Here is a 21,048-nt window from a genome sequence, read left to right as displayed (position 1 = left end):
CATGGCTTCTCTAGTGTTCTTGTGTCTGGCGCAGTGATACTCTGTCTTCTTGGTGCTCGGGGGGCAACAGTAGGAGGACTTCTGGACTCTGTTGTGGACCTCCTGATGGCTCCTGGGTTTTGGCCACTGTGTGACAGGTTGTTGAGGTGGGTGGGCCAACATGGCTTCCAACATGGCTTCTCTAGTGTTCTTGTGTCTGGCGCAGTGATACTCTGTCTTCTTGGTGCTCGGGGGGCAACAGTAGGAGGACTTCTGGACTCTCTTGTGGACCTCCTGATGGCTCCTGGGTTTTGGCCACTGTGTGACAGGTTGTTGAGGTGGGTGGGCCAACATGGCTTCCAACATGGCTTCTCTAGTGTTCTTGTGTCTGGCGCAGTGATACTCTGTCTTCTTGGTGCTCGGGGGGCAACAGTAGGAGGACTTCTGGACTCTGTTGTGGACCTCCTGATGGCTCCTGGGTTTTGGCCACTGTGTGACACAGAGTGTTGGACTGGATAGGCCACTGGCCTGTTCCAGGATGGCTTCTCTTGTGTTCCTGTGTCTGGAGCAGTGATACTCTGTCTTCTTGGCTCTTGGGGGACCACAGTGGGAGGGCTTCTCAAGTTCTGGCCCTGCTAGTGGCACTGAGATTTGGCCACTGTGTGACACAGAGTCCATGGATGGGCCATTGACCTGATCTAGAATCATAGAACCATAGAGTTGGAAGGGGCCATACAGGCCATCTAGTCCAACCCCCTGCTCTACGCAGGATCTAACACGGCTTCTTTTACGTTCTCTTATATGCACATAAAAACGTTCTGTGGAACTTTCTCTATAAGGAAAATCTTACCGTAGTTGATCTCCTTTCGCGTTCAAAACGCTAATTAAACCTGAATTATTTAAATGGGACTTTTAAAACCCTGGATTGCTACATGGCATTTAAAACCCTTTGCTGTTTTATCTTTATGTCTGCACTTCGGGATGGTTTTTATGCCTGCTTTTTCAAAAAAAACGTTTTTTTGTTTTTAACAGGCTTGTAATTTTCTTTATTATTCTCTGCCTTAAGGGCCTGGTTTGGCCGAAAGGCAGACTAGAAATGTACAAATAAGCTGTAAACGTTACTTGTGATTTACATTCAGTGCTGTTTTCCAGGCCAGGCCCAAATGCATTTGGTGTGTCCAACTAACTGCTTCAGAAACTTGAGTTTGCAGTGGATGTCTTCGTTCTTAGCTGGCCTGTCAGAGACAGAATTGCCACACAACTCAGAGACCATCATGAGTGACTCGGGACAACTGTGAATTCCGGATTCAAGGAAACCCTAAGAGGAAAGGCTGAGAGACTTGGGAGCGTTCAGTCTGGAAAAGAGGAGGTGGAGAGGGGACAGGATGGCTGTCTTTAAATACTTGAAAGGCTGTCGCTTGGAGGAGGGCAGGGAGCGGTTCCTGTTGGCAGCAGAGCATAGGACTCACAGGAATGGGTTTAAACTACGTGCAGAATGGTACTGGCTAGACATCAGGGAAATTTTTTCTCAGTCTGGGTAGTCCATCAGTGGAACAGGCTGCCTCAGGTGGTGGGGAGCTCCCCCTCACTGGCAGTCTTCAAGGAAAGGTTGGATACGCACTTTTCTTGGATGCTTTAGGATGCTTAGGGCTGATCCTGCGTTGAGCAGGGGGTGGACTACATGGCCTGGATGGCCCCTTCCCACTCTAGGATTCTAGGAGTCTAGTTCAGCAGCGGAAGGGGCTGCCTAAGGAGGTGGGGAGCTCCCCCTCACTGGGGGTCTTCAAGCAGCGGCTGGACAGATCCTTCTCCTGGATGCTTGAGGCTGATCCTGCCTTGAGCAGGGGGTGGGACTAGATGGCCTGCATGGCCCCTTCCAACTCTATGATTCTATGGCCTGCATGGCCCCTTCCCACTCTAGGAGTCTAGTTCATCAGTGGAAGGGGCTGCCTAAGGAGGTGGGGAGCTCCCCCTCACTGGGGGTCTTCAAGCAGCGGCTGGACAGATCCTTCTCCTGGATGCTTGAGGCTGATCCTGCACTGAGCAGGGGGTGGGACTAGATGGCCTGCATGGCCCCTTCCAACTCTATGATTCTATGATTCTATGGCCTGCATGGCCCCTTCCCACTCTAGGAGTCTAGTTCATCAGTGGAAGGGGCTGCCTAAGGAGGTGGGGAGCTCCCCATCACTGGGGGTCTTCAAGCAGCGGCTGGACAGATCCTTCTCCTGGATGCTTGAGGCTGATCCTGCCTTGAGCAGGGGGTGGGACTAGATGGCCTGCATGGCCCCTTCCAACTCTATGATTCTATGATTCTATGGCCTGCATGGCCCCTTCCCACTCTAGGAGTCTAGTTCATCAGTGGAAGGGGCTGCCTAAGGAGGTGGGGAGCTCCCCCTCACTGGGGGTCTTCAAGCAGCGGCTGGACAGATCCTTCTCCTGGATGCTTGAGGCTGATCCTGCACTGAGCAGGGGGTGGGACTAGATGGCCTGCATGGCCCCTTCCAACTCTATGATTCTATGATTCTATGGCCTGCATGGCCCCTTCCCACTCTAGGAGTCTAGTTCATCAGTGGAAGGGGCTGCCTAAGGAGGTGGGGAGCTCCCCCTCACTGGGGGTCTTCAAGCAGCGGCTGGACAGATCCTTCTCCTGGATGCTTGAGGCTGATCCTGCCTTGAGCAGGGGGTGGGACTAGATGGCCTGCATGGCCCCTTCCAACTCTATGATTCTATGATTCTATGGCCAGCATGGCCCCTTCCCACTCTAGGAGTCTAGTTCATCAGTGGAAGGGGCTGCCTAAGGAGGTGGGGAGCTCCCCCTCACTGGGGGTCTTCAAGCAGCAGCTGGACAGATCCTTCTCTTGGATGCTTGAGGCTGATCCTGCACTGAGCAGGGGGTGGGACTAGATGGCCTGCATGGCCCCTTCCAACTCTATGATTCTATGATTCTATGGCCTGCATGGCCCCTTCCCACTCTAGGAGTCTAGTTCATCAGTGGAAGGGGCTGCCTAAGGAGGTGGGGAGCTCCCCCTCACTGGGGGTCTTCAAGCAGCGGCTGGAAGATCCTTCTCCTGGATGCTTGGCTGATCCTGCACTGAGCAGGGGGTGGGACTAGATGGCCTGCATGGCCCCTTCCAACTCTATGATTCTATGATTCTATGGCCTGCATGGCCCCTTCCCACTCTAGGAGTCTAGTTCATCAGTGGAAGGGGCTGCCTAAGGAGGTGTGGAGCTCCCCCTCACTGGGGGTCTTCAAGCAGCGGCTGGACAGATCCTTCTCCTGGATGCTTGAGGCTGATCCTGCACTGAGCAGGGGGTGGGACTAGATGGCCTGCATGGCCCCTTCCAACTCTATGATTCTATGATTCTATGGCCTGCATGGCCCCTTCCCACTCTAGGAGTCTAGTTCATCAGTGGAAGGGGCTGCCTAAGGAGGTGGGGAGCTCCCCCTCACTGGGGGTCTTCAAGCAGCGGCTGGACAGATCCTTCTCCTGGATGCTTGAGGCTGATCCTGCATTGAGCAGGGGGTGGAACTAGATGGCCTGGATGGCCCCTTCCCACTCTGGGATTCTAGGAGTCTAGTTCAGCCGTGGAAGGGGCTGCCTGAGGAGGTGGGGAGCTCCCCCTCACTGGGGGTCTTCAAGCAGCGGCTGGACAGATCCTTCTCCTGGATGCTTGAGGCTGATCCTGCCTTGAGCAGGGGGTGGGACTAGATGGCCTGCATGGCCCCTTCCAACTCTATGATTCTATGATTCTATGGCCTGCATGGCCCCTTCCCACTCTAGGAGTCTAGTTCATCAGTGGAAGGGGCTGCCTAAGGAGGTGGGGAGCTCCCCCTCACTGGGGGTCTTCAAGCAGCGGCTGGACAGATCCTTCTCCTGGATGCTTGAGGCTGATCCTGCACTGAGCAGGGGGTGGGACTAGATGGCCTGCATGGCCCCTTCCAACTCTATGATTCTATGATTCTATGGCCTGCATGGCCCCTTCCCACTCTAGGAGTCTAGTTCATCAGTGGAAGGGGCTGCCTAAGGAGGTGGGGAGCTCCCCCTCACTGGGGGTCTTCAAGCAGCGGCTGGACAGATCCTTCTCCTGGATGCTTGAGGCTGATCCTGCACTGAGCAGGGGGTGGGACTAGATGGCCTGCATGGCCCCTTCCAACTCTATGATTCTATGATTCTATGGCCTGCATGACCCTTCCCACTCTAGGAGTCTAGTTCATCAGTGGAAGGGGCTGCCTAAGGAGGTGGGGAGCTCCCCCTCACTGGGGGTCTTCAAGCAGCGGCTGGACAGATCCTTCTCCTGGATGCTTGAGGCTGATCCTGCCTTGAGCAGGGGGTGGGACTAGATGGCCTGCATGGCCCCTTCCAACTCTATGATTCTATGATTCTATGGCCTGCATGGCCCCTTCCCACTCTAGGAGTCTAGTTCATCAGTGGAAGGGGCTGCCTAAGGAGGTGGGGAGCTCCCCCTCACTGGGGGTCTTCAAGCAGCAGCTGGACAGATCCTTCTCCTGGATGCTTGAGGCTGATCCTGCACTGAGCAGGGGGTGGGACTAGATGGCCTGCATGGCCCCTTCCAACTCTATGATTCCATGATTCTATGGCCTGCATGGCCCCTTCCCACTCTAGGAGTCTAGTTCATCAGTGGAAGGGGCTGCCTAAGGAGGTGGGGAGCTCCCCCTCACTGGGGGTCTTCAAGCAGCGGCTGGACAGATCCTTCTCCTGGATGCTTGGCTGATCCTGCACTGAGCAGGGGGTGGGACTAGATGGCCTGCATGGCCCCTTCCAACTCTATGATTCTATGATTCTATGGCCTGCATGGCCCCTTCCCACTCTAGGAGTCTAGTTCATCAGTGAAAGGGGCTGCCTAAGGAGGTGGGGAGCTCCCCCTCACTGGGGGTCTTCAAGCAGCGGCTGGACAGATCCTTCTCCTGGATGCTTGAGGCTGATCCTGCACTGAGCAGGGGGTGGGACTAGATGGCCTGCATGGCCCCTTCCAACTCTATGATTCTATGATTCTATGGCCTGCATGGCCCCTTCCCACTCTAGGAGTCTAGTTCATCAGTGGAAGGGGCTGCCTAAGGAGGTGGGAAGCTCCCCCTCACTGGGGGTCTTCAAGCAGCGGCTGGACAGATCCTTCTCCTGGATGCTTGAGGCTGATCCTGCATTGAGCAGGGGGTGGAACTAGATGGCCTGGATGGCCCCTTCCCACTCTGGGATTCTAGGAGTCTAGTTCAGCCGTGGAAGGGGCTGCCTGAGGAGGTGGGGAGCTCCCCCTCACTGGGGGTCTTCAAGCAGCGGCTGGACAGATCCTTCTCCTGGATGCTTGAGGCTGATCCTGCCTTGAGCAGGGGGTGGGACTAGATGGCCTGCATGGCCCCTTCCAACTCTATGATTCTATGATTCTATGGCCTGCATGGCCCCTTCCCACTCTAGGAGTCTAGTTCATCAGTGGAAGGGGCTGCCTAAGGAGGTGGGGAGCTCCCCCTCACTGGGGGTCTTCAAGCAGCGGCTGGACAGATCCTTCTCCTGGATGCTTGAGGCTGATCCTGCACTGAGCAGGGGGTGGGACTAGATGGCCTGCATGGCCCCTTCCAACTCTATGATTCTATAATTCTATGGCCTGCATGGCCCCTTCCCACTCTAGGAGTCTAGTTCATCAGTGGAAGGGGCTGCCTAAGGAGGTGGGGAGCTCCCCCTCACTGGGGGTCTTCAAGCAGCGGCTGGACAGATCCTTCTCCTGGATGCTTGAGGCTGATCCTGCCTTGAGCAGGGGGTGGGACTAGATGGCCTGCATGGCCCCTTCCGATTCTATGATTCTATGGCCTGCATGGCCCCTTCCCACTCTAGGAGTCTAGTTCATCAGTGGAAGGGGCTGCCTAAGGAGGTGGGGAGCTCCCCCTCACTGGGGGTCTTCAAGCAGCGGCTGGACAGATCCTTCTCCTGGATGCTTGAGGCTGATCCTGCACTGAGCAGGGGGTGGGACTAGATGGCCTGCATGGCCCCTTCCAACTCTATGATTCTATGATTCTACGGCCTGCATGGCCCCTTCCCACTCTAGGAGTCTAGTTCATCAGTGGAAGGGGCTGCCTAAGGAGGTGGGGAGCTCCCCCTCACTGGGGGTCTTCAAGCAGCGGCTGGACAGATCCTTCTCCTGGATGCTTGAGGCTGATCCTGCCTTGAGCAGGGGGTGGGACTAGATGGCCTGCATGGCCCCTTCCAACTCTATGATTCTATGATTCTATGGCCTGCATGGCCCCTTCCCACTCTAGGAGTCTAGTTCATCAGTGGAAGGGGCTGCCTAAGGAGGTGGGGAGCTCCCCCTCACTGGGGGTCTTCAAGCAGCAGCTGGACAGATCCTTCTCCTGGATGCTTGAGGCTGATCCTGCACTGAGCAGGGGGTGGGACTAGATGGCCTGCATGGCCCCTTCCAACTCTATGATTCTATGATTCTATGGCCTGCATGGCCCCTTCCCACTCTAGGAGTCTAGTTCATCAGTGGAAGGGGCTGCCTAAGGAGGTGGGGAGCTCCCCCTCACTGGGGGTCTTCAAGCAGCGGCTGGACAGATCCTTCTCCTGGATGCTTGGCTGATCCTGCACTGAGCAGGGGGTGGGACTAGATGGCCTGCATGGCCCCTTCCAACTCTATGATTCTATGATTCTATGGCCTGCATGGCCCCTTCCCACTCTAGGAGTCTAGTTCATCAGTGGAAGGGGCTGCCTAAGGAGGTGGGGAGCTCCCCCTCACTGGGGGTCTTCAAGCAGCGGCTGGACAGATCCTTCTCCTGGATGCTTGAGGCTGATCCTGCACTGAGCAGGGGGTGGGACTAGATGGCCTGCATGGCCCCTTCCAACTCTATGATTCTATGATTCTATGGCCTGAATGGCCCCTTCCCACTCTAGGAGTCTAGTTCATCAGTGGAAGGGGCTGCCTAAGGAGGTGGGGAGCTCCCCCTCACTGGGGGTCTTCAAGCAGCGGCTGGACAGATCCTTCTCCTGGATGCTTGAGGCTGATCCTGCACTGAGCAGGGGGTGGGACTAGATGGCCTGCATGGCCCCTTCCAACTCTATGATTCTATGATTCTATGGCCTGCATGGCCCCTTCCCACTCTAGGAGTCTAGTTCATCAGTGGAAGGGGCTGCCTAAGGAGGTGGGGAGCTCCCCCTCACTGGGGGTCTTCAAGCAGCAGCTGGACAGATCCTTCTCCTGGATGCTTTAGGCTGATCTTGCATTGAGCAGGGGGTGGGACTGGATGGCCTCCATGGACCCTTCCCACTCTAGGATTCCATGAGTCTAGTTCATCAGTGGAAGGGGCTGCCTAAGGTGGTGGGGAGCTCCCCCTCACTGGGGGTCTTCAAGCAGCGGCTGGACAGATCCTTCTTCTGGATGCTTGAGGCTGATCCTGCACTGAGCAGGGGGTGGGACTAGATGGCCTTCATGGCCCCTTCCCACTCTAGGAGTCTAGGAGTCTAGTTCAGCAGTGGAAGGGGCTGCCTAAGGAGATGGGGGGCTCCCCCTCACTGGCTGTCTTCAAGCAGCGGCTGGACAGATCCTTCTCCTGGATGCTTGAGGCTGATCCTGCCTTGAGCAGGGGGTGGGACTAGATGGCCTGCATGGCCCCTTCCCACTCTAGGATTCCATGAGTCTAGTTCAGCTGTGGAAGGGGCTGCCTAAGGAGGTGGGGAGCTCCCCCTCACTGGGGGTCTTCAAGCAGCGGCTGGACAGATCCTTCTTCTGGATGCTTGAGGCTGATCCTGCACTGAGCAGGGGGTGGGACTAGATGGCCTGTGTGGCCCCTTCCCACTCTAGGATTCTATGAGTCTAGTTCAGCAGTGGAAGGGGCTGCCTAAGGAGGTGGGGAGCTCCCCCTTACTGGCAGTCTTCAAGCAGTGGCTGGACAGATCCTTCTCCTGGATGCTTGAGGCTGATCCTGCCTTGAGCAGGGGGTGGGACTACATGGCCTGCATGGCCCCTTCCCACTCTAGGATTCCATGAGTCTAGTTCAGCTGTGGAAGGGGCTGCCTAAGGAGGTGGGGAGCTCCCCCTCACTGGCAGTCTTCAAGCAGCGGCTGGACAGATCCTTCTTCTGGATGCTTGAGGCTGATGCTGCATTGAGCAGGGGGTGGGACTAGATGGCCTGGAGGGCCCCTTCCCACTCTAGGATTCTAGGAGTCTAGTTCAGCCGTGGAAGGGGCTGCCTGAGGAGGTGGGGAGCTCCCCCTCACTGGGGGTCTTCAAGCAGCGGCTGGACAGATCCTTCTCCTGGATGCTTGAGGCGGATCCTGCATCGAGTAGGCGGTAGACTAGATGGCCTGGATGGCCCCTTCCCATTCTAGGATTCCATGAGTCTAGTTCAGCAGGGGAAGGGGCTGCCTAAGGAGGTGGGGAGATCCCCCTCACTGGTCATCTTCAAGCAGCGGCTGGACAGATCCTTCTCCTGGATGCTTGAGGCTGATCCTGCTCTGAGCAGGGGGTGGGACTAGATGGCCTGGATGGCCCCTTCCCACTCTAGGATTCTAGGAGTCTAGTTCAGCAGTGGAAGGGGCTGCCTAAGGAGGTGGGGAGCTCCCCCTCACTGGTGGTCTTCAAGCAGCGGCTGGAGAGATCCTTCTCCTGGATGCTTGAGGCTGATCCTGCACTGAGCAGGAGATGGGACTAGATGGCCTGCAAGGCCCCTTCCCACTCTAGGATTCTAGGAGTCTAGTTCAGCAGTGGAAGGGGCTGCCTAAGGAGGTGGGGAGCTCCCGCTCACTGGCGGTCTTCAAGCATGGGCTGGACAGATCCTTCTCCTGGATGCTTGAGGCTGATCCTGCACTGAGCAGGAGATGGGACTAGATGGCCTGGATGGCCCCTTCCCCCTCTAGGATTCCAGGAGTCTAGTTCAGCAGTGGAAGGGGCTGCCTAATGAGGTGGGGAGCTCCCCCTCACTGGCCGTCTTCAAGCAGGTCACACTGGAGATGTGCATCCTAGCGCCCATTGATTCCCTGGGTGTAACGGGCTTTTCCTGTAGTTATAAATGAATCAGAACAACTGCATTCTAACCACTATGCCACACCTGAGCATTATGTTGGTGCCCATTTCTCCAGGATGTAGGTTCTCTTTGGGAGCCTTGGAAGATTCTATTTACGTAGTGGGGGTCAAATAGAGGACACCGATTTGCATTGTTTTTTTTTTAAAGCAATCCCTCATATGACGGCTTGCAGAAGCCTCTGTAAATAAAAACTTCACCAATTAAGACAATACAAAATGTTTCTCACACATTACCTCCCCATCATTGAGGTTATGTCGTTTTGCCAAATTTGTCGAGGAAATAGACTGGGGCGGGGGGAGATTGCTTAACGCATCTGAGTATGGCAAATCTACCTCTTAGTTGTGTTCTGACCCCGCCGTGCTCCATTAATCTCAGGGTGACCGCCGTCATTCTCCCCCTCTTCCATTTGATTCTCGCAACAACCCTGTGAGGCGGGTGAGGTTGGGAGAAAGTCACGTTCTCCAAATCCCTCAGGGAGCTTTCATGCCTGTGGAGATTTGAACCCAAGCCAGCATGGCGTGCTCGTTAAGATTGACAGCTTCTTATCTGGCAGGCCAAGTTTGATTCCCCATTCCTCTGCATGCAGCCAGCTGGGTGACCTTGTGGTTGTCACAGCCCTGATAGTGCTGTTCTCACAGAGCTTTCTCAGCCTCAGCTAACTCACAGGGTGTCTGCTGTGGGGAGAGGGAGTAAAGATAGTCAGAAGCTACTTTGAGACTCCTTTGGGTAGTGAAAAGCGCAGTATAAATGCCAGCATGGTGTAGAGGTTAAGAGCAGTGGATAGGACCAGGCAGGTCTTTTAACCACTGGAAATTTTATTAGCTGTGGAGAATGTTTAAAACATTTCTTTAGGTACTACCACGGCACAAGTATGTGCACTGTGTGACTGAAGTCAAACTGCGGCAGCCATTTTGTGGATGGCTCCGTCCCCTCCCGTGGCAGCCATTTTGTTGCTGTGCACACCATGTCCTGTCATAATTCCGCATGGAGGATTTAGAGTGGATAGGATTTAAGTTCAGTGATGTCGGACCGCGGCAGCTTTTGAACTCGCAGCCAAGGCCAAATTGAATCTCGGAACTGCCGTTGTGAAGACTCTGCGTCTTCAACAGGAAAGGCTAGTTCAGCAGCATGGGGAAATACTGATCAATTGGGCCCGTTTCTCAGAAGAGGCACCGTGAAACACCCAAGGCCGGTTTTGCATCGACTGCCGAAGAGCTTTGTACAGATTTTCCTTTATGGAAATGCCGCGTAGGGGAGAAACCCCTCCTGCATGCCTTCTCCTTTGAATATCAAATGCTTTTTGTTTTGATCTTCCATCACCCTTTCTTTCTTATGACAGCTGTATTTTTTTAAAAAAATACACCTGTCAACAGCAAAATCCATACAAAGGACACCTGCGTAAAAGTTTTGCAAACTTGAGGGAGCAGGACAGGTGTCCCGTAAAGTCAGACCGAGGGGATTGAGGAAATTAAAACCGCCCCGGTGATGTCTGAACAAAAGAGAACATCAGAGAAGCCATCTTGGATCAGGCCATGGCCCATCCCGTCCAAAGCTGTATCACCCAGGCTCCCTCAAGAGGTCAACCAGTAGGGCCAGAACATCATAAACCCTCCCACTCCTGGACCCCAAGCACCAAGAATACAGGTCATCACTGCCCCAGACATGAGAACGGAAGAGAAGCCATGTTGGATCAGACCAATAGCCCATCCCATTCAAGACTCTGTGTCACTGAGTAGCCAAAACCCTGGTTCCATCGGGGGTCTCCAGATGTTTCTCCGGTCCTCTCTTGATTCTTTCTCTGCCTTCTCTGTTCTGCGCATCATTTTGTAAACTCCATCTCTGCGCACCTTTACATACACCATTTTCATGGGGAGTGTTTGTGAATGACTGTAGGTTATTCGTTTGGTAGGAAAACGTTTCATTCAGTTTATTTTGTTGCGGTGTTACAGTGCTGCTGTGAGAATCATTGAATCTTAGAGCTGGAAAGGGTCGTGCAGGCCATCTAGTCCCACCCCTGCTCAATGCTGGATCAGCCTAAAGCATCCAGGAGAAGGATCTGTCCAGCCGCTGCTTGAAGACCGCCAGTGAGGGGGAGCTCCCCACCTCCCCAGGCAGCCCCTTCCACTGCTGAACTACTTGGACTGGGAACATTTATCCTCCTGCTATCTATCCAGTACCGTTCTACACGTAGTTTAAACCCATTACTTCGGTTCCTCTCCTCTGCTGCCAACAGGAACTGCTCCTGGCCTTCCTCCAAATGACAACCTTTCAAATATTTGGAGAGAGCCATCCTGTCCCATCTCCACCTCCTTTTCTCCAGGTTGAACATTCCCAAGTCCCTCAGCCTTTCCTCCTAGGGCTTCGTCCCCAGGCCCTGGATCATCCTCGTCGCTCTCCTCTGTTCCCTCTCAATTTTTTTCCACATCCTTTTTTGATGTCTGGCGTTGCAGAGCCAGGCACTGCCCAGTAGCTGTTTGATATATCAATGTGATTGGCAGAAGGAAACTGTGCCAGGTAATCCCGACTTTGGCTTCCAAGACCAAGCTCACCGTTGCTACTAAACAGGCATTCGTTTTCTTCATAGCACAGCTGACTTTTTTTTTTAAAGGATTTTTGGAAAGGCACAGCTGTGTTGTGAACTCTTGTTAGGTGCTTTAAAAACTATTGGTCGTTGTGCAGTTCAGTTCAACAGTTGGCTTATTAGAGATCATGTGGATGCCTGGCGTTTAGTGCACTGAATGCCTTGAGTGGCGTAGGGGTTAGAATATCGGACTCCGCCTTGGGCGATCTGGGTTCAAATCCTGAATCCTCCATGAAGTTTTCTGGCATGCCTTGGCCCAGTCATTTTCTCTCATCCTAACCTACCTCACAGTGTCGTAGCCACTGTTCTCTGCCCTAAGGAGTCTCAAAGTGACTTACAATCACCTTTCCCTTCTCCCCAGAATAGGTTCCCTGTGAGGCTGGTAGGGTGGAGAGAGCTCTGAGAGAAGTGTGACTGGCTCAAGGTCACCCAAGGTCATGTGGAAGAGGGTTCAAACCCCGTTCTCTAAATGAGAGCTCACCACTCTTAACCGCTGTGCCACATTGGCTCTCAGTGCTCATTGTTGTGAGGGCCAAGCGAGGAAGGGAGATTCGTGTGCTTCCTCTGTGAAGAATGAATGTGATATTTGTTCATTTATATATGAAAGCATTTATACTGCTCTACGCAGGCAATACTTCTTCACACAACAAAAGATTAAAATGTGGATGCCATGATGGCTGTAGGCATGCATGGCTAGAGAAGGGGATTACATAGGAATGGAAAATATGCCTAACAGTGCCTGCTAGCCATCGTGAATGTAGGGAAAATCCACATTGAGAGGCAGTCAACTTCTGAAATCCAAAGCCAGGAAGCAATTTCTGGGGAAGGTCTTCATCTCTATGCCCTGTTGCTGGCCATCCAGAGGAACTGGTTGGCCACCCAATGTGAGACAGGGTGCTGGACTGGTTCCTCTGGAGGTTCAACAACAGAGCATAGAGATGAAGACTGGGAAGGTCTTCATCTCTATGCTCTGTTGTTGAACCTCCAGAGGAAATGGTTGGCCACTGTATGAGATAGATTCTGGATTGGATGGGCCACTGGCCTGATCCATCAGGGCTCTTCTGATGTCCTTATGAAGGCCTTGGCCTCTATGCCCTGTTGTTAGACTTCCAGAGGAACTGGCTGGCCACTCTGTGAGACAGGAGACTTGATTTAGAATGTCAGTCCTCAGGTGGGACCTGGACGTTCCCAGGAATTATAGCTCATCTCCAGACTAATGAGATCAGTTCCCCTGGGGAAAATGGCTGCTTTGGAAGCTAGAACCCATAATATTATACCCCACCGAGGTCCCTCCCCTATCCAAATCCCACCCACTTCCTGCTCCACCCCAAAATCTCCAGGTATTTCCCAATCCAGATCTGGCAGCCCAATCTGGATTAGATGGGCCACTGATCTGATCCAGCAGGGCTTTCTTGATGTATCTTATCCCTCCTTTCCTCTTGATTAAAAGCAGCTCACAATAAAAATGTGATCGGTAGATTTCTGGCAGAAGAAGTTTGATTCAACCTGGAGAAATAAACTCCCTCTTTTGAATGTCAGTTTTTAAGTGCAGGAATGATATTACATATTTCAGCATGACACCTCTGTTTATTTTTAAAGGCTGCGGGGAAACAGGGAGGGTAAAGGTTAAAACAATATTAAAAGGAGTTCTTCCAAATTACTGCTTCTCTCCTTTTTTTTCTAGGCATTTGTGTATAAGCAGGCAAGGGGATCAGAAAAAATCAAATTCACCTTCGGTGTTATTTGGAAACTCACTAGGAAGGGTGGGGTAGAATTAAACTTGGCCGGGATTTTCATACCAGGGGAATGAGTGTCTTTCAAAATTTCTCTGGTGTTTTCTGGAATCCAAATCCTGCTCGGCACAATCAAGGCAGAAACAAAAACATCATGGGGGGCGGTGTCTAAAAATGTAAGCGTCCAGACTGTCAGTAGTTGTAGTAATCCTACAAAAGGGTCTGTCAACATGCTATGTTTTTAAACAGTGTTTTGGAATCCTGCTCCTTTTTTGGGATCCTTCTCCATTCCCAAATCTCCAGGAGTTTCACAAGATGAATCTGGCTATCCTACAGCCCCCCCCCCCCCCCGTGCTGGTGGCCAAGGGCTTCCGGGTAACCTGAGTGACACCAGAAATGCAAAAGTTTCAACTGCCCAAGTCCTCCATAGCCCTTTGCGAGCGTAATTGCCAATCCTGATTGGTTATGGGCCCAGTGTTATTCGGTTATGGGCAAAGTGTTATTCATACAGGATAGAGACTTGCGGAGTCTTGCTCCCCACACTGCTTCTCGCCCTCCCCTTTGCTCTGGTTCCCTTCCCCCTTGCCGGTCCCCCATCTCCCCCCTCCTTGCTCTTCGTTCCCCCCCTTCACCTCTTCCCAACCACTCTGGTTGGTGCTGTAGAATGCACCCTTCTGAGTGGTTACAGTATATATAGAGATGCTTGTCTCCAGGGGCCTGGGGAATCTCTTGGAACTTCAGCTTACTTTCGGACAATGCAGATCAGTTCCCCTAGATAAAATGCCTGCTTTGGAAGGTAGACTCTATGACATTGTATCCCACTAAGAGCCTCCCCAGGCTCTGTCCCAGAACCTCCAGCAATTTCCCTGCCTGGAGTCGGCAGCCCCATCTTGCAGTTGTGCAATGGTGCAGAGCCAGAGTGGTGTAAAGGTTAATAGTGATGGCCTCTAATCTGGGTTTGATTCCCACCTCCTCTACATTCAACCAGCTGGGTGACCTTGGGCCTGTCACAGTTCTTTCAGAGCTCTTTTAGCCCCAACCTACTTCACAGGGCGCATGTTGTAGAGAGAGGAAGGGAAAGTGATTTCAGGCTGCTTTGAGACATATGAGGCCTGCTGGGTGACCTTGGGCCACTCACAGTTCTCATGGAGCTCTCTCAGCCTCACCTACCTCACAGTGTTTCTAGTGTGGGGAGAAGAAGGGTAGGTGATTATCAGCCAGTTTGGTGTAGTGGTTAGGAGTGCGGACTTCTAATCTGGCATGCCAGGTTCGATTCTGCGCCCCCCCCACATGCAGCCAGCTGGGTGACCTTGGGATCGCCACGGCACTGATAAAACTGTTCTGACCAAGCAATGATATCAGGGCTCTCTCAGCCTCACCCACCCCACAGGGTGTCTGTTGTGGGGAGAGGAATGGGAAGGTGACTATAAGCCGCTTTGAGCCTCCTTCGGGTAGGGAAAAGCGGCATCCTTCTTTTCTTTTGGAACCTTTTGTTTTTACACACAACCTGCTTTGAAATTCCATGAAGATGAAGAAGAGTTGGTTTTTATACCCTGCTTTTCACTACCTGAAGGAGCCTCACAGCAGCTTATAAGTGCTTTCCCTTCCTCTCCCCACAACAGACACCCTGGGAGGGAAGTGGGGCATTTTGTATTTCTCCTCGTCCCAAGATAACTTGCATTTTTGAAAAGCCTTCTTTATTGCCTTGCATTAAATCTAATATCTGCATTGATTCCCTAGCACCCCCTCCTTTCCAAAGTTTCAAAGGACCGATCGGTAACCGGACGTTAAATAGGCCTTCCGTGAGTAATGAAACAAACACGCTGGCAAACAAAACCTCTCTATTCCCCGCGTTCTTGGAAGCTGTTTCATTCATTATGTGGATGCCGGCTGCAGTTTCTCCTGGGCAAACATTACAGCATTCGAGGGGAATGAGAAATCCTTACCCGTGACCACAGAATCAAATGTTAGGACTGAGGGGGACGCAGCGAAGCAGAAGCCGATCTTTAAATATATATATATTATGATATGATGTAGGGGGTGGGGGTTGAGGACTTCCTGCTGTCTTGACGGACAGCCCAGCCCTACCTCATTGTTCCTCCCCTTCGGTGAGTTAAGGATAAAGTCTTGGTATTAGTCAAGACTTTCCAGCATGCTATTTAGAGGGATTAGAGGGGGTACTTAGTACATTTGCACACCCTAAACATTTATTTATTTAGAGATTTCTAAACCTTCCCTCTGGCCACCTCGTGAGAAGGAAGGACTCCCTGGAGAAGAGCCTAATGCTGGGAGCGATCGAGGGCAAAAGAAGAAGGGGACGAGAGAGAATGAGGTGGCTGGATGGAGTCACTGAAGCAGTCGGTGCAAACTTAAATGGACTCCAGGGAATGGTAGAGGACAGGAAGGCCTGGAGGATCATTGTCCATGGGGTCGCGATGGGTTGGACACGACTTCACACCTAACAACAACAACAAAAAAACCCTTCCTTTTCCCAAATTGGTCTTGGGGCGGTGTACATCTATAAAAAAATACAAGAGAATACACATAGAAATCTGAGTAAAATGCCAACATTTGGCTAAAACCAGTTTCCTCAACCCCTACTATCCCACTTCGTTCTGTAGGGTGATATGTCCATATACGTCAACCCTCTCCCAACAACGGCCTGGAGGGGGTGGGGAGGGGAGGGGCCCTAGGTGGCATGTAGACAGCTACGCTTCCCAACCATATTCTGCGTGATGACGCTACTGCTGGGGTTTCTCAAAGGTCTTTGTATGTCTCTGTGGGATTCCTTTAGGTAGTAAAAAGCAGGGTACAGAAAACCAGCTCTCCCTCTTCCTCTTCCTCTTCCTCTTCCTCTTCCTCTCCCTCTCCCTCTCCCTCTCCCTCTCCCTCTCCCTCTCCCTCTCCCTCTCCCTCTCCCTCTCCCTCTCCCTCTCCCTCTCCCTCTCCCTCTCCCTCTTCCTTTTTACTCTCAAATGAATTGACTTTATCAGGGGTAGTCAAACTGCGGCCCTCCAGATGTCCATGGACTACAATTCCCACGAGCCCCTGCCAGCAAACGCTGGCAGGGGCTCGTGGGAATTGCAGTCCATGGACATCTGGAGGGCCGCAGTTTGACTACCCCTGGACTTTATTCTAGTAGGTAGCCGTGTTGGTCTGATGTAGCGCAACAGAAATTGAGTCCAATAGCACCTTTAAGTCCAACAAAGTTTTGAACTCAAAAGGACCGATTAGCTGTTTTAGCGAAGAATTATCTTATGGCAACATGTGGCTTAATTTGGCTATTATGATACAGATTACTAATTTGCCACAATTTGCTTTTGCCTTATATTTCTACGCTTACGATGGTTGTTCATTTAGTCTGACAAAGAGTGCCTGCACTCGAAAGCTCACGCCTTGAATAAATTTTCGTTGCTCTTAAAGGTGCTATTGGATGCCATTTTTGTTGTAACTTTATTAGCTTTCTTCACTGTCCAGCTTTCACACCCGTACATCATAATGGGGAATACTGTACTGTACTGTGAATGACTCAACTGACCTTAGATCTATAGCCAAAAGCAGTGTTTTGAAAACTTCAGCACCGGTAGCAGGATGGATGGTGGGAAAGGCAGCATATAAATAGTTTGACAAATCAAATAACATCCTCAAAACATCACCAGTAACATTAATCAAAGCCCTATATGTTGCTGGAATGCATATCGCTTCAACCCAAGCGCCAGCATAATACAAATGAATTTTTTAAGACCAGCAGAATCTCGAAAGACGTCGTATCTGCTCTTTCAATGCCGGTAATTTTCAAAGTTACCATCTGAAATGTTTATTATTATACTATTTATTAAATTTATAGACCACCCTCTCTGCGAACAGGCTCGGAGCGGTTTACAATGTATTAAAATTCAGTTTAAAATTAAAAGCAATAAAGCAATAAACCTCCCAAGCTTCATTTCTCTGTTTCTTCCCCCGGCATTTCTCCATTTCTAAAATCTCGATGTTTGCAATGTTCCTCTGCTTTGGAGACAAAACAAATGGGAATGAGCCAAACAAATTTCTTCTATTGTAAACCCCCCCCCTTGTGAGAGCCTTTATGTAGGATAAAACAAAATTGGAGTCCAGCAGCACCTTAAAGATCAACGAACTCACTCACGGTGTCAGCTTTCATGTGACAAAGCTACCTTAAAACCAAAAAGGGAAAGCAAACCCCGACCTAGCCAGAAAAATTAGGAACCCAAAGGTTGAGCTGCAAAAATAATTTCTTTAAAAAAATTATAAATATTTATTATATAAAAGTGCACTAATTCAACTTATTAAAAACATGGTCAAAACATGTTTGGTCCATTCTGTTGGTCTATTTCATGTGCAGTTAGAATAGAAATGTTGTTTTAAAATCATGATGACCATGTTTTAATATGGCAGCTCTCACGCGGCAGGGATCTGCAGCCTCCGAGCCTCGGAGGGAAGTGGAAGGAGGAGGGGGTGAACAGGGGTGGGGGATGGAAGGCGATTGGCTGGCCGCTGGACAGACAGGTAAGTCGATTGGAGGAGGAGGCACTCAGGGGCGGGACAGCCGCCCTGAGTGGGTGTTAAGCGCTGAGTGGCGCTTAAGCCACGAGTCGCACTCTTCCTCCAAGCCGTTGCCAGAAATATATTATGTGGAACAAACGAAGCTTTTTATCCTCATACGTTTGCCATGTCAGTGGGGCGGTGGGGATCAGCTTGACCTCAGCAAATCCTATTTTCCACCTCTCCCTTTCAAAGGAAGTTATAGCTAACGAACCCTTACTTCCCTGATGGTAAAAATCCCAGGAGAAAGAAAGTCGAGTTGACAAGCAGGAAACGGGTCATCTAATAGCCCAGGACTGCTCAGAACAGGGGTAGTCAAACTGCGGCCCTCCAGATGTCTATGGACTACAGTTCCCATGAGCCCCTGCCAGCATTTGCTGGCAGGGGCTCATGGGAATTGTAGTCCATGGACATCTGGAGGGCCGCAGTTTGACTACCTCTGGCTTAGCACATCTCTCGAGGGGTCGCTGCCGGTGCCTTCTTTATACAAACCTCTCCAAAATGCCTAACCCATCCTTTAAGAAACATCCTGCTGTTTGTTTTTAATAGGGCCAGCAAATTGCGTTAGCGCCTGTTCCGAAGATCAAGGAAGTACTCTATGAATATCAGCCCCTGCACGTAGAGACGTACGGGCCGTCGGTCCCGGAGGTTGAAGTGCTAGGAAAATTCGGGTAAGTGTTCACGCCCCTGTCCCATACAACGGTTCCTATCGGTGGGAAGGTATCTATTCTGGAAATGCCTCCTTTTCTTTTTCCCCACCGCCAAAGCAAAAGATTTCATTTAAACAAACCTGAACAGATCTTAGCAAAATAGTAGACTTCCTGCCCAAGTGAATATTTTGTTTGGGTGGATAAATGTGATTCCCCTTCCCCCCCCCTCCCCCACCGCTCCTTTCCCTTTCTTTGCTTTTCTGGCCTTTTATTGATCAGTGGAGGATTCGGCTGGATTGCATTAATGCTTTCAAGGTTACAGTTGGCAGCCGAGGAGAAGTAGCTGTTCATTTTCAGCTACACGGTATTAAAAAAATCTTTAAAAGCCCAGACCAGGAAGTTAGACTTGCCCAGCAGCAGGCCAGTTAAAAAACAGAAAAGAAAGAGAGCTAGGCCTTCGCCATGTAAAGCTGGATTTCCCTCCCTGCTTTGAAATCCGTTGATGAGTTCCAGCTGTTAGAGATGCATCTCCTGTCCAAACCCTGGTTTTAAGTGAGTGGTAGGGCTGGTTCATACTTTTGGTGGCTCCCACAGGGCCACCTCCCCGAGAAATGCACAGAGCATCTAGGGAGGGTGCGCCCAAACACAAGTTGCACGAAATTTCCATTTGTGTGAATCTGTGTGGGGTGGGAGAGCGTGTGCCCCCCTCTGAGCTCAAGAACCAATATTCCATCCACTTGAGTGGTGCTTCTTGGGCTAGAGATGTTCCAGGTGGATTGCACAAAGTTCCAGAAATCGTCCTTGGCCAAGACTGGGTCAGAAGCAGGGAATGGGGGGTAACTGGGCACACATAGCTCTCTATCAACCCACAATTGCAAAGGTAGCGGGTTAAGTCCCTGTGTTGTTTAAGCAGAGACTTGTGTTTGTTGCATGTTCTAAATCGGCCTTTCTCAACTTTTTCACTGTTGAGAAACCCCTGAAACATTCTTCAGGCTTGGAGAATCCCCAGAAGTGGTACCATTGTGCAGAATATGGTTGGGAAGCAGAGCTGTGGACACGCCCACCTGGGGCCCCTCCCCTTCCCACGCCCCCAAGGCCCATCACTGGCCATTTTAGGAGGGGGTGGCGGTTGACATGACCATATATGACCATCTGTGGTCATGTCGCTCAATAAATGGTTGAAAAATTATTTATATATATATATATATATATATATATATATATATATATATATATGTGTGTGTGTGTGTGTGTGTGTGTGTGTGTGTGTGTGTACATTAAATAATTTTTCAACCATTTATTTAATATATATCTATGTGTATGAAAGCCTCTTGTGGTGCAGGGTGGTAAGCGGCAGAAATGCTGTCTGAAGCTCTGCCCCTGAGGCTGGGAGTTCAGTCCCAGCAGCCGGCTCAAGGTTGACTTAGCCTTCCATCCTTCCGAGGTCGGTAAAATGTGTACCCAGCTTGCTGGGGGATAAACGGTAATGACTGTGGAAGGCACTGGCAAAGCACCCCGTATTGAGTCTGCCATGAAAACGCTAGAGGGCGTCACCCCAAGGGTCAGACATGACTCGGTGCTTGCACAGGGGGTACCTTTATATGTGTATACATAATTGTATTTACTCCTACCCATTTGGGAAACCCTTCCAGGGTGGTCAAGAAACCCTAGGGCTTTAAGGAAACCTGGTTGAGAAAGTGTGCTCTAAACACGCAGTACCCTAAACATATGTGGCATGTATGTTTCCGTAAATAAAATATGTGTATTAAGTGCCGTTTGCTTCCCATTTATGGCGACCCTATTAATTAATGACTTCCCGAATGCCTTTTTGTTAACAGCCGTTGCTCATATCTTGCAGACCAAGATATGCAGGCTTCCTTGATCAAGTCAATCCATTTTCTATTGGGTCCCAAGAGCCAGCATGGTGTAGCAGTTAGAACAGGATTAAACTACATTTTCGGAGGGGAGGCAAGCTTGCTGTAGTGGTTAAGAGTGCCAGCTGCTAATCTGAAGAACCGATTTTGGTTCCCCACTCCTCCACCTGCAGCCAGTTGGGTGACCTTGGGTTAGTCCCAGTTCTCTTAAGGCTGTTCTCGCAGAACAGTTCTATCAGAGCTCTCTCAGCCCCCCCCCCATCTCACAGGGTGCCTGTTGTGGGGAGAGGAAGGGAAAGTTGTTTGTAAGCCACTTTGGGACTCCAGTTTGGTGTAGTGGTTAGGAGTGTGGACTTCTAATCTGGCATGCCGGGTTCGATTCTGCATTCCCCCACATGCAACCAGCTGGGTGACCTTGGGCTTGCCACGGCTCTGATAGAGCTGTTCTGACCGAGCAGTGATATCAGGGCTCTCTCAGCCTCACCCACCTCATAGGGTGTCTGTTGTGGGGAGAGGAAAGGGAAGGTGACTGTAAGCCGCTTTGAGCCTCCTTCAGGTAGAGAAAAGCGGCATATAAACACCAACTCTTCTTCTTCCTTTGGTCGGTGAAAAGCAGGGGATTAAAAACAGCTCTTCCTCTTCT

The 21,048-nt window shown here is 51.2% G+C and overlaps 1 protein-coding gene across 1 annotated transcript in view; it reads left to right on the top strand.

The window, feature by feature from the left end:
* MNAT1 (MNAT1 component of CDK activating kinase) overlaps positions 1-21,048 on the top strand; it is a 160,829-nt gene that overhangs the window by 87,676 nt on the left and 52,105 nt on the right. Inside the window, exon 7 of the mRNA XM_077323927.1 lies at positions 18,431-18,552. Coding sequence (XP_077180042.1) covers positions 18,431-18,552 — 122 coding nt within the window. The remainder of the gene's footprint in view (positions 1-18,430; positions 18,553-21,048) is intronic.

This window comes from Paroedura picta, chromosome 2, assembly GCF_049243985.1.
Source record: "Paroedura picta isolate Pp20150507F chromosome 2, Ppicta_v3.0, whole genome shotgun sequence".
NCBI classification, from domain to species: domain Eukaryota; kingdom Metazoa; phylum Chordata; class Lepidosauria; order Squamata; family Gekkonidae; genus Paroedura; species Paroedura picta.
This window is presented reverse-complemented; position numbering and strand designations above follow the sequence as displayed.